Source organism: Podarcis gaigeae (assembly GCF_964106915.1).
Source record: "Podarcis gaigeae genome assembly, chromosome: 3".
Classification (NCBI taxonomy): Eukaryota; Metazoa; Chordata; class Lepidosauria; order Squamata; family Lacertidae; genus Podarcis; species Podarcis gaigeae.
The window spans coordinates 76,194,473-76,207,673 of record NC_139680.1 but is presented as its reverse complement, the minus strand read 5'-3'; the positions used below and the strand labels follow the sequence as shown (position 1 = coordinate 76,207,673).

At 43.2% G+C, this 13,201-nt stretch overlaps 1 protein-coding gene across 1 annotated transcript; it reads left to right on the top strand.

The window, feature by feature from the left end:
• The first annotated feature begins 446 nt into the window (after positions 1-446).
• On the top strand, positions 447-12,057 carry TOMM20 (translocase of outer mitochondrial membrane 20). Its single transcript, XM_083734076.1, has 5 exons — positions 447-704; positions 2,621-2,667; positions 3,369-3,450; positions 9,112-9,254; positions 11,631-12,057. The coding sequence occupies exons 1-5, from the start codon at positions 581-583 to the stop codon at positions 11,673-11,675; spliced, it is 441 nt and encodes a 146-aa protein (XP_083590202.1). The 5' UTR covers positions 447-580; the 3' UTR covers positions 11,676-12,057.
• Positions 12,058-13,201: the final 1,144 nt, after the last annotated feature.

The following is a 13,201-nucleotide window of genomic DNA, read 5'->3' as shown; positions in this document are numbered from 1 at the left end:
AAGTTAAGAGGCATTTGTCTATTGTAAGTAAACTTTGATTAGGCCATCTGTTTCTTTGAAGGCGACCTGCTAGACTTCTAATCTAGCACAGGAAACTACTGGGGAATTCTCTGTACCAACCATCAAACATATTGAATAGAAACTGCAACAGTGCTGATCCCACAAGATTTGCTAGTACTGTATCCTAGCAGTTTTATGCCTGCAACGTAAGAGCCCGCGACACCCTTACACAGAGGTTAGCCTGGGACGCGCTTAGAGTAAATGGACTCCCGGGGACGCTAAAACAGACGTGACTCCTTCCACATAGTTTAAGGGGGCGGGGGGGAGGAAGAGTCCCGCGCGAACCCACCACGCATGCGCCACGCTCCAGCGGAAAGCGCTGCGCGCGTGCGCAGTGCTGCTGGGAAACGGCTCGCTTTCCTGCCCATGCGCTCGGCTGGCGGTCGCTGGCTGATGACGCGTTCCGCCCGCCGAAGGTAGCGTGTGTGTATGTGAGCGAGAGGAGCCGCGGTGGGCGGGGTCTTCCTCTTCTGCTGGCTCCAAGGTGGCCGTGAAGTACGAGGCGGGCTGGGCAGGCAGGATGATGGGGGGAAAGAGCAGCGCCATCGCCGCGGGCCTCTGCGGGGCTCTCTTCATCGGCTACTGCATCTACTTCGACCGCAAGAGGAGGAGCGACCCCAACTTCAAGAACCGGCTGCGGGAACGTGAGTCGCTCTCGGCCGCCCGCTGCCTCGTGCAGCCGCTTCCTCACCCCGCGCGGAGCCGGCCCTGGGTCGCCCCTCTGACCTGGCTCCCTCCCTGCCCCCCGCTCGATTGCCGGTCGGGCCTGTCAGGGTGGCCCTCCGGGGAAGCCCCGCTGCCTCCGAGGCTGCGGTCCCGTTCGCGGCGCGATGGAGAAGGGTCCTTGCTCGCGGGGATTTTGCAGGGCCCCGAGGACAAAGCAAAACCAGGCCTCCCTCTTCTTCTGTAGGCATGCTTCTGTAGTGGCCTGTGGCGTGGTCGACCTTCTTCCCCTTGCTCTCTTGCATCGCCAGGCTGGCCTTCATTTCAAAGGTCATAAGCTGCAGGTTGTTTGGATGAGGATCGCTTCACACGCTGTTAGGACCCACCTAGTGTGTTTTGTTTTTTTTACTGGATGTACTCAGAAACCTAATGTGTGTGTGCACGTGCAGCAAACACATGCTCCCTGCTGCATGAATCCTCTTGGAATTTGGGATGGGCTGTAGCATTCTGATGTATATCGTGTTTCCTGCCACATGTTTTGAGAAGGGTCCCTGGGAGTGCAGAAGCTTGTTGCATTTTTTGATACTTTGTTTTGCACAGGTTTCCAAAAACTTAAGTATCTTAATCAAGCTGTTGAGATTTTTCCTCCTGTGTGGAAAAATGACTAAAGACCACTTAGGTTATTTTGTCCCATGTTCATCCCTCTCACGCTGCGATTGGGTTTGTCTCCTTTCAAGTGTTGCAAAGTGAACATATGCAGCTTTTTCTATTCATGTAGACTTCCCATGTGATTTAGAATCCTAGAGAGTTCAAAGTCCCCTATTACACAAGTACCCCCTGAAAGGTGATGAAGCCTCCAACAAGCCCAGATGGAGGAAGTGGACTCACAGGGAGTGGGAGAACGAATTTTGTAAAGTTAACCTGACTTCTTAGGTACTTACTATACTGTTATGCATTCTCAAACCCTCCTGGTACTGTTGCTGTTATAACTTCCAGGATAAGAATGAATGCAAGAGAAAAATGTAGAGTTATCCAAAATGCAGAAGGTTCTTTCATACTTCTGCATTATTTCACCTCTTCAATAAAAAAACTCACATTCTTTAACGTGATCATTCTTCCTTAAAACACAACTCTCACAGAAACTGTTTTAAGTGCCAAATTGTGAAACATGTTCTCAGAATTGAGCTGGTAGCTTCTCTGTGCTGAATTTTTTCAGGGATTCATACAAACAATGTAAATATTTTGTGCTTTGTCTTCACTTCTTGATAACATTTTCTTCCAGTACGGTTTGCATGATAATGCAATAGGAAGCCATTAACTTGTCTCTGGGTGATGGGGCAGTCAAGTGATGTTGGGACATGTGATACATTAACTGTTTCTCTGTAGCTGTTCAGTATTCCTGCCATTCTGTCGCTATTCTTACAGGGCATGTGACAAATTGAGGCAGAATAGCTCCCCCACCCCAGAAGTGTGCTTCAAGGCAACATTGTATTTAATTATGCCACTAGGTGGTAGGGCTTCTTACAGTTATTAAAATGTTACCTCCACTCCTGGTAGCAGTGGTCCTCCTGCTGTATAGAGCCTGCAGTGAGCTCAGGGGGAAATAGTTTTATCCTAGGAAGTGTGTTTCCAGGGAGTATAAGATGTAAATTTGCATACGTTCTTATAAATAATTCTCTATATACAGGACTTTGTAGGTGGTTGCTTATCCAAATATGGACCCCTAGCTATATTATGTTTTATTTTTATATGATATTTCAAAATGTCCAAGTGTTGTTCTCCCCCCCACGTCAGTTTGGAGTGCAAATAGTATTGTGATTCAAAGATCAATATATCATTTTTTCAGTAGATTACCAAAATATAGAACCTGAAAATGTGTGGTGTGTTTAATTCATAGGACGGAAGAAGCAGAAACTTGCCAAAGAAAGAGCAGGACTTTCAAAGGTATTGATACCTTGTTGTCTTGAGTTCAGTTTTAGTTGTGGTACATTATACATGGTGTACAGAATTCATTTCAAATTGGATTTTGGCTTGAAATGATCGTACAGGCAGTGACCATTTTGCACAAGGGTTCTGTTCCTGACCCCCACACGCATCAACAAAGCACACATAAGCCTCCTCCATTCCACCCCATTTTGGGGCCACTTCCAGGTTGGCAGCGACAAGCATGTGTGTGATTGTGCAATAATTGGACACGTAAAATGGTTGCTGTCTGTACTAACAGCTTTTTTGATCTGTGTTAGTTAACTTGAATCCAGATAATTTCCTGCACCACTCACCAAAAGTGTATTTCGTGTTTTCTGGCAGTTGCCCTTGCTCCCCAAATCATAGGCAATTCAGGAGAATTACTGACCCTCAGAAAACTGCTTTATTGAGGGGGGGTTGTTGAAGGGCTGGGGACAGCACTTTCCATAGTACCCCTTCCATGGATATATGTCTAAATTAATTATTTCCATGGAAAGAGGTTCTGTAACAAATGCTGATATGGAGGTGATCTCAGGAGTTCAAGCATCTTGCCAATGCTTAAAAACCTAACTTTAAAAAACCCTACTAGAATGCTCTTAAGTACTGTATTTAAAAGCATATGTGAGGAATGGGTTGTTGTGACTTATAAATGGCTGATTGCATAAATGTCATTGTTACAGTTGCCTGATCTAAAAGATGCTGAAGCTGTTCAAAAGTTCTTCCTTGAAGAGATACAGCTGGGCGAGGAACTACTAGCACAAGGTTGTTGAATTTTTTACAAATGTGGGGGAATGGGGGAGTAAAAGATCTTACAGTTCAAATACTGTTAAATTTTGAAATGGGACATAATGGGGAACAATAGTTAACTGAGGGCTTCCTGGTTTGTATGCATGTGAAGTGGCTATGTGCAAGGCAGTGAGATTTGTTTATATTTCAGCTTAATAAGCCTAGATCTCATAATCCGGATACAGCCATTATTTAACAAGATAGCACATCTTAAATGTCATATAAATCTAATACAGTGGAACCTCTACTTATGTTCACCTCCGGTTATGCATCCTTCGGGATACATATGTGGCAATCCCAGAAGTATTTTTCTGGGTTTCACTACATGCGCAGAAGCGGTCTACCATGTTGGAATTCTAGCCCGGTCAGAGGTATGTGCCTATCTGTTCAGGCACCGGCTGAATTCCTTAGACCTCCCTCCGGCGACTCCCGGCAGGAAAAACATACGAGGTCCGTTCCGGCGATTTTTCTCAGGCTGTGAGAAAAACACACCAACTGCTTCTCCTCCTCCCTGCTCCCTGCATATCCCCAGGGAGGGGAATCAGACACAGACAGAAATGTAACTACATGCTTTTATTCCTGTCTTTAGCAGTCATACAGTAAAAGATGTCTGCTCTCTTCAACAAACAGAGAGAAACTCCAAACTCCACCCATGTACATCCTGTACAGGTCATATGACACACACTGAGCTCACATCCTGCGCTCAATAAGGAGAATGGACTGCCCCTTCGTTTTCATGGCAACAGTCACATACTTCCTGTTTGGCTTTCCAGCCACAAGCAGCAGACTGAGCTGCTAGAGCCTTTGCTTGCTGCAGCATTGCTGCTTCAGAATAACATACTCCCCCTAAAGTATCAATGCGTGCTGCGAGCAAAGCGTCATCCAGAGAAGAAAACAAACAGTTGTTATACTTATAACATTCCCCTGTTGTTTCAGTTCCACCCTTGGAACTACCCGCCACTGGTTTTACCAATGTACCTCTCTGGTTGCGTGACTTCCAAGGAATGAGTGCTTCTGCATTACCTTGGTTAACAACTCTCTGTTGTGCCTTTGTCTCTGACTCAGACACAGCTTCAATTTGACCTTGGTTGTTTACAACAGCAACAGCTAAGTTAGCAAACTCTTGTGAATACCTTTTGGGTGGTACACCCTTCGTTGCTCTCTCAGACCTACGTAAGAGGTGCTGCTCTTCTTTGCTTTCTGGTTCAACCTTCGGACCCTTTGGAGAACCAGTACCAATTGTAAACAGTGGTTCATCCTCCTCCTCTGAGGGTCTAGTCATTATGTGAGATTTCCTCTCAATGACTGTGACAACTGAGCTGTCTGAGCTATCGCTGTCATCATCAGTACTACTGAACTCAATAAAATCAACATCATCATCATCATCAGAATCATCATCACTTCCTGTGGGAAATGTGTGAACAATCACTCTCTCCTGTTCAGGAGCACTCTCTAGAAATTTTGTGAGAATCACCTTTCCGGTTTCAGACAAAATTACTCTGTAGAGACCCTTTTCATAACCCACAAAAATGCCTCTGGCATTCTTTACTCCACCTGGAGCTTCTGTCCTCACATGAGACCCAAACACCTTGAAATGGGCAACAGAAGGTTTTCTGTGGAACAGTTTCTCAAAAGGAGAACTTCCCAACTCTTTTGAAAACTTTCTCAACCACGTATAACAAAATGACATTAGCGACTCAGCCCAGTAGTCATGTGGCAGATGTGAACTAAGCAATTGCGCTTCCATTCCCTTTTGCAATTCTTTGTTCACCCTAACACAGACACATCTGTTCCAAGCTTCTTCGGAACTAGCAATTTTGTGTTTTATCCCTTTTTTCTTCAGGAACCTCTGGAAATCCTGTAAAAGAAAAATTGGCTTCTCATCTGTGCAAAGACAATTTATGTCAGCATCATGCATATTTTTAACCTTGTCACAAAACTCTTTAAACCTTTCTAAGGCTTCTTGCGGTCTCTCCAAAAGATAAATCCAGACAAAACCTGTAAAAGAATCAACACATATTAGGTAATACTTTGCATTGCCTCTAGATGGTGCTAAAGGACCAATCACATCAGCATACACCCGCTGAAATGCCCTGTTGACCCTCGAGGTCACCTTCTTGGTGTTCTCCTTGGCTACACCTGCAAAAGAAATCATGTTAGAATCACAAGAATTACATTCCATGTAATCACTTTGATCAAATGTCAACAAATACAGTCCATCTTTCTCTTTGGCAGAAAGATACAACTCTCCATCTTTGTAGATCTCGCAGTGTTGATCATCATAGGATAGTTTTAGTCCCTTCTTGGCAATCTGCGAAACGCTGAGCAGATTGTACTTCAACTCTGGAACCAAATATACATTGTTTATAGTCAAGTTCAGACTTTCAAGATACACAGTCCCAATTCCGGTGGCTTCCAGCTCTTGACCGTTGGCCTGTTGTACCGCGAAGCTTTGCTTCTTAAACGTAAAAAAATAGTCCTCTGTGTCCTGTCATGTGAACTGTCGCTCCCGTGTCCAAAACGAAAGAATTCCCCACTTCTGGTGTGGCTTTTAGGGACATCAAAGCCTTTGCAGTCTTTGCCTTTGGCTTGGTGTGACCTTTGTCTGACGCCTCAGACTTTGTGGAGCTTCCCTTGGCTCCTTTCTGCTGACGTGGCTTCTTACAGTACCGCTGAAGATGCCCAGTCTGTCCACAATTGTAGCATTGGACAATATTTAAAGCTACAGCGTTTTCTCCAGTAGCAACAGCAGTGGGGGTGTCAGAACTCCGTTCTTGTCTCCCCCTGTCCTTCACTTCCAGGGCGGCAAGTCTGTCATGTTCATTCAGAACGACGGCAAAGACCCTGTCCGATGTTAGATCAGCTGCTGGGAGAGACCCCAGCTGACTGGCAACTGTTTTGTAAGTCCGATTCAGGCTGTTTATCACCATGAAGCAAAACACTTCCTCCTGCAGACGGAAATTGCGTTCCACCATCTGTTGATGCAGAAATTTCATTTCCGTCAGGTGCGCTTGAACATCTCCATCAGGCGCAAGCCTCAGGTTGGTCAGCTTCTCAAAATACAGCAACGCTGAAGAACCTGCATCTCTCTGATGTGTCCTTCTCAGCGTGTCCCAAACATCTTTCGCGTGCTCTAAATGCTGTATGTGAATAAGCTGAGAGTCTGACACGCACAGAATTATAGCTGTTCTGGCCTTTACATCCTGTGACTCCCAAGCACGCGTTGGTGCTGCAGGGATGGGGTTCTCAATCACCCCAAACAGTCTCTGATTCTGCAGCAAGGCCTTCATCTTAATAGACCAAGATGCACAATTGTCACTGGTCAGGAGGCTTGGAGAAGGCAGGCCTCCCCCCTTCTTGGCATCCATTTTGAGTCCTTGCATTGACTCTGAAACACAAGCCTCTAAAATCCAAAAGCTGGCTTGTTTACACTCTGTGCACCTGGCAGCTATAACACTGGCCGCTTTGGAAAGTCCCTTTCCAACAGTTCCTTTGGGCCTAAGTCAAAACATAGGCTGTTTTTGCCTCTCTGAGGCAAAGCCTGACTTCCAGCCCTCTCGTGAAACTGGCCTTCGTTGCTAAGCAACAGCATTCCTTTCCTTGGACAGGATTAACCACAGGAATGTTTGGAATGCAGAGCTCTTCTCTCTCGGAGCTGTTTTTCCCAAACGTTGCTCCCTTGAAGCAGAGAATGAATCAATCTGCATTCACACGTCTAAGCCCGAAAATCTCATACCTGGGCTCCGTAGCTTGGCTTTCAGCTTCTTCTGGTCAGCTTCTGGCTGCAGAGAATCAGCTTTTTCACCTCAGGCCTCCATGGAGCAATGAATACAGCAGCTCTGCCATTCTTTCTGCAGACTTCCATGGATCGAAGAAACCATCAGCTCTGCTACCACTGTTGGAATTCTAGCCCGGTCAGAGGTATGTGCCTATCTGTTCAGGCACCGGCTGAATTCCTTAGACCTCCCTCCGGCGACTCCCGGCAGGAAAAACATACGAGGTCCGTTCCGGCGATTTTTCTCAGGCTGTGAGAAAAACACACCAACTGCTTCTCCTCCTCCCTGCTCCCTGCATATCCCCAGGGAGGGGAATCAGACACAGACAGAAATGTAACTACATGCTTTTATTCCTGTCTTTAGCAGTCATACAGTAAAAGATGTCTGCTCTCTTCAACAAACAGAGAGAAACTCCAAACTCCACCCATGTACATCCTGTACAGGTCATATGACACACACTGAGCTCACATCCTGCGCTCAATAAGGAGAATGGACTGCCCCTTCGTTTTCATGGCAACAGTCACATACTTCCTATTTGGCTTTCCAGCCACAAGCAGCAGACTGAGCTGCTAGAGCCTTTGCTTGCTGCAGCATTGCTGCTTTAGAATAACATACCACGCCACCCGCATTCGCAGAAGTGGTCTCTCCGGTTGTGGAAACCTCAGGATCCAACCGGAGCTCTGGAATGGATCCCGTCCACAACTGGAGATACCACTGTACAGATTTAGTACCCTATCCAGACTGGGAATCACCAATGTACTGGCCAGGTGTGTGGACTACAACTTTTGTAGGCCCCAGCCATCACAGCCAGTGGTCAGGGATGATGAGCATTGGAGTCAGTAACGTCTGGAGCTACATTGCCACACTGGCTACCCTGATCCAGGCTGCCAAAGACCTGTCATATTTCAAATTGCTTTGTTAAAAGTCAGAAATTTCCTACCATGATTACATCACAACTACCCTATCTTAAAAAGATGACATAATAAATGATAAAATCTACCCGGGAATTTTCTGGTTGTAGTGTCCATTCCAGTACTCTGTGAAATGGTGTCAAATTGAGCATTTCTGCCTTTCTCAAAGTCTCAAGTCAATCATGTGTTTTGTTATCAGTTGGCAAATTGAGGTTTACTGTCCTCCATTTACTTGAAAAAATTATTCTAGTCGTAATGAGTACCTTGACCAGAAGTCCTTCTCAGTTCTGGGATACTAAGCCAAATATTGTCTGAAGGGTAGTTAGGAATTATTTCTATTTTATTTTCTATTAAAAATGGCATCTGGGAATAAAGTGTTGGTAAATTGACTTAAATTCCCTTGGATATACAGTAAGATTTTCTATTAACTGAAGATGAGTGACAAATGAAAGTGCACAGCTAATGATTCTCCATTTTTCTGGTAACAAATCATAAACTGATTGTTTCATCAGTTTTGCTTTGAGATGAAAAATAAGTCCTCTTCAGCTTTTCAGAGGTTACATGGGGAACTAAAGCATGGAGGGGTTGCTTATGTCAACTCCACTCCTAACAGCCCCATGCCTGCCAGGACCTTTATGGGCTGATGCCAGAATTCTGAAAGGGTGTCTTTCTAAGTGTGTTTAGCTAGAATCCTCCTGAAGGCCAGGGTAGAATCATGGTGAGATTCTAAGTATCTCTAGGGAAAAAGACAAAAGAATCCCTCTACTGACCTTGCCATTTAATGTGAGAAGGTTCAGGGTGCAAGCTGGTGTGCTCTGCTTCACTATACTTTATTTAGTTCATTTGTTCTAAATAGTCCATTTGTTCCATCGATGCTTCCAAATCTACTTTGAAAGTGAAGTTTATGGCATGCAATTTTAAGCCAATTTAACATGCTTTGTATTTTACAGGAGAATATGAAAAGGGTGTTGATCACTTGACAAATGCCATTGCTGTGTGTGGACAACCGCAGCAGTTACTACAAGTTCTGCAGCAGACGCTTCCGCCACCAGTGTTCCAGATGCTTCTCACTAAACTCCCCACAATTAGTCAGGTATGGAAAGCTGTTTTTTGCACTCCTTTTCGTACTTTGAAATAGGAGTAGTCGCAATCAACATTGTTTGCCTGCTCCTGTGCATGTTTGTTCCCATTGATTTTTAACAGCATTGCTGCTCCCAAGAAAATGTGCTCAGGATTGCAACTTTTCAAATAGTTTTTGTTGGTTTTGCTGATATTGAGATAATTACCTAATTCATCACATTGGTAGACTTGGCTTTAAAATCAGGGAGGTATTCTGACTGGAATTGAGCAAGTGATGGCTCTGTTTTGTTTCATTTAGTGCAAATATATCCCATTTTTAACTCTAGTCCTCAAAGCAGCACAGAAGATACAATGGGCACTTGAAACAAAACAGCTTCACTTGAGCAGGAACTAGCATCCCACAAGGCAATGGTGTTAAAAGGCCCTGGGGATCAGTACAGTGGGAACAGAAGCAGGCACCTGGTGGTGTTTTTGCCTTTCTCATATTATGGTGCTGTTCTGACTTCTCAAGCAGCTCATGCAAGCTGCGTTTCTGGCAATTTTGCCTACTGCCTGCTTGCTTGCTGTCCTTGAGACCAAGGACTGCTTGTCAGAACAACTGTAGCTCTCAAACCCCATAATATTCATTCCTACTATGTGCAGCTACTCTGGGTTATATCCAGAAGTGTGTTTCTGTTAACTCTTTTCATGCCTCTGTGAATGGAAGGAGGGGGGGATTTATTTTCTATCCTGCCTTTCTTCCATTATGAAATCCAAGATGGCACACATGTGGTTCCCAGGCAGTCTCCTATCCAGCCGCTGACCAGACCCAGACCTGCTTAGCTTCAGCAAGTTATCGGCCTCGTTTTGCCTTCAGGCCATCTCCTGGGCAGTGTGGAAGGGGGTTGCAGGGGGGGGGGGAATTAGTTACCTCCTGCTTTCCATTCACAGAAGCTTTCATTGAATCAGTGAGCCTTCTGTGAGTGGAACAACACAATTTGATGCAACCCTGTTGAAAGGGTTAAAGCAGATTTCCAATGTGCAAGAGCAATTATTTGCTTCCCTTTAATAAGAAGGGTTTACTGTGTCTGAACAAACTCACATATAACTCAGAATTAAAGGGAAAAGATGATCTAGCAGTTTTATATATTCCTAGCTCCCAAGATGTCCTCTGATAATGTGTTCTGTGAAAGGCTGCTTTTGAGGATTGCCTGTAATCTTCAGTTGGTTCACGATGCAGCTGTCCACCCAGCTCCCAAATCCTAAATGACTGGGGTTCAGAGCTTGCCCTTAACTTCATGCCCCATCATATCTGACCATTTGCTATTCTGGTTGGGGCTGATGACAGTTTTAGTCCCACTTCCTGGAGGCCACCGTGTTTGTTACCCCTGTTCTGTGGTACAGTCTTGCTTTAATTGTTAGTGCCACCTGATACTAGTGCTGACAACGGGTGGTATAAAGGGCAGTGATGGATTCCTCACTATATAACTTTCCCTATACCATTTTGACAGCCCCATCTGTACAGGCGGTTAGTTCAAACCATATTGTTCAGGTGAGCATATCTGGAAGTATGAGTTTAACAAGATATTCCTGAAAGAGAGGACCTCCAAAAGTGGTTGTGGCACCGTGAGGAGCAGTAAAAACCCTTATTTGCGCATGAGTTTCTATATTGGAAACCACTGGGTAACATTAGATGCCATGCAGCAGGCTTCCACTTTCTTCCCCATGCCCCCAACCTACTCTGGACGGTCCCCCAACATTCATTCTTGAGCATATTTTAGGCAGCACTCGATTGCAGAGGACAGGAAGTGGACTCCCATACCATGGCTGGATGTTGCTTCCACTGGCAAATGGACACCTCTGGATTTCGCCCACAGCCTGTTGCTCGTCAGACATTTCTGACAGATCTAAAACTTGAATTAAAAACAAACAAAAACAAATCAGACCTGGGGTTCTTAAGAGCTTGCAGCTGCAATCAGAATTTGGAAAACTGCTAAAGGGCTTTTTCAGTGTTTTCATTCTGGCTTAACATAAGAGACCTGCATAACCAAGATTTCTTGGTATTTGTTTCATTTAGTTAATTTCAAGCTAACTAAAGCAAGCGGAGTAAAATATTAACAGCAGCAATAGATGCAAGTTTAATAACTGGATCCCAGGTGCATCAAGTTTGGTTGATGTTCACTTGGCCAAATATTGCACAATTTCATTTTTATAAATGCTGTATTTTGATTAGGAAGCTTATTAGATCCTTGCTGCACTTGCTGTTTACCTGCTGTTTTCTTACTAATGTTGATTTTCACAGAAGAGGGAGAATATAAATTTAATTTTGCAGGTTGCAACTCATTCTGTAATTCACCTGACGAGAGAGAGTCTTATTACTCTAAGATGATTCAAATATTTTCTTTTACAGAGAATTGTAAGTGCACAGTGCTTGGCTGAAGATGATGTGGAATGAGAAATTTCAGCTGGAAAAACAAGTGTTTCCTTAGCCCAAAATATGAGCATCACTGGGGGGGGGGGGGGCAGAGCAGGGTAAAGGAGTAAGCATAGAACTCATGAACTGTATACCACATTTGAACCAACCAAAGTTAATTTTAACTTTGAGTGGGTTGGTTTGGCTGGACTTTATTTATTATCTAGTGCAAAGTGTATTTTGATAAATTCATTTTATAAATACACCATGTTGAGTTATAAAAAGTATCATTAATGTCATTTATTACCGATACAGTTGCAGCATTGTACATATAAAAGATGTATTACTACAACATAAAAAAACCCCTGTGCTCATTTTTGAAAAACGCAAAGCTAAGGCATTAAAAGACGTACCTGCCCTCCCATGTGTATGTGTGCTCATTCAAATGTCAAAGGGATAGTGACAAATTTCAGCATGTTTTGTACAGTGCCCAGGACTGTTTCAGATAGCTCTTATTAACTTTATTTTGTCTTTGGTTCTTTGGATCTTACACCAAGTAAAATAACAAAGAGAAACAATCATTTTGAAATCCTAAATCATTTTAAGTGCAGTTTTATTGTAATCAATCTCGAAAAATATAACTAAGAAGAAAAATGTATTATGGGGGGCACAACTCAGGGGTTCATAGAATCATTTTCCTATTAACTCATTAGGACCTCACTATTAAATTATTATTATATAATAATATATTCATTTACCGGTAATTTCTATACAATTTATATTTTTAAGAAAAAATCTCAAAGCTTTTTACAGCTGAAGAAATATAAAGTATGCATTCAAAGCAACATACTTAATAGGTAACTAAAATATTATCTACAGAATATGATGTACAGAATCAACTACAGAATGTACATATAATACAGCATATTATATATACCTTATACAACACACACACACACACACACACACACACACACACACACCTTAAAATATTTCAAAAGAAAACATTGCTAAAGGAAGTCAAATATAAAATTTATCATACAGAAGTGTTTTACTTACAATTTTAAATTGTTTTGAAGCCATTCCTGGTTCTTTTTAATATAGGCAGAAATGTCAGGCAGTCTTGATTTTTTTCTTTTTAAGAGAACGGAAATGTAAGAGAAAATATTTATGGTGGTTTTTTCCAGCTTGACTATTTCTTTACAAGTCATAGGGCTTTGTATTCCAAAGCTTATAGGAAGCCATGGCTGAATTTTTTTATATTGTTTGCCAAGCACCTTGTCCAAATTTAACAGGATGCACAACTTTGCTGTATTTTTTTTTAAGTGACAGAATTACATACTAAACAACTTTGTTCTCCAGGAAATATTCAGACCATGCAGTCAACATTATGTACTTGTTTCCCTTCAGAATTCTTTATCATTGATTTGACCCAGCTGTGTCCATACATATTTCCTTTATAAAATATTTTTCTGCTTATTTAACATTACTTAACATTAGCCAGCCAAATAAAATACACACATTGGGTTGCATCTAAAGCAGCAGTTGCCCAAGGGAAAATTTTTCAT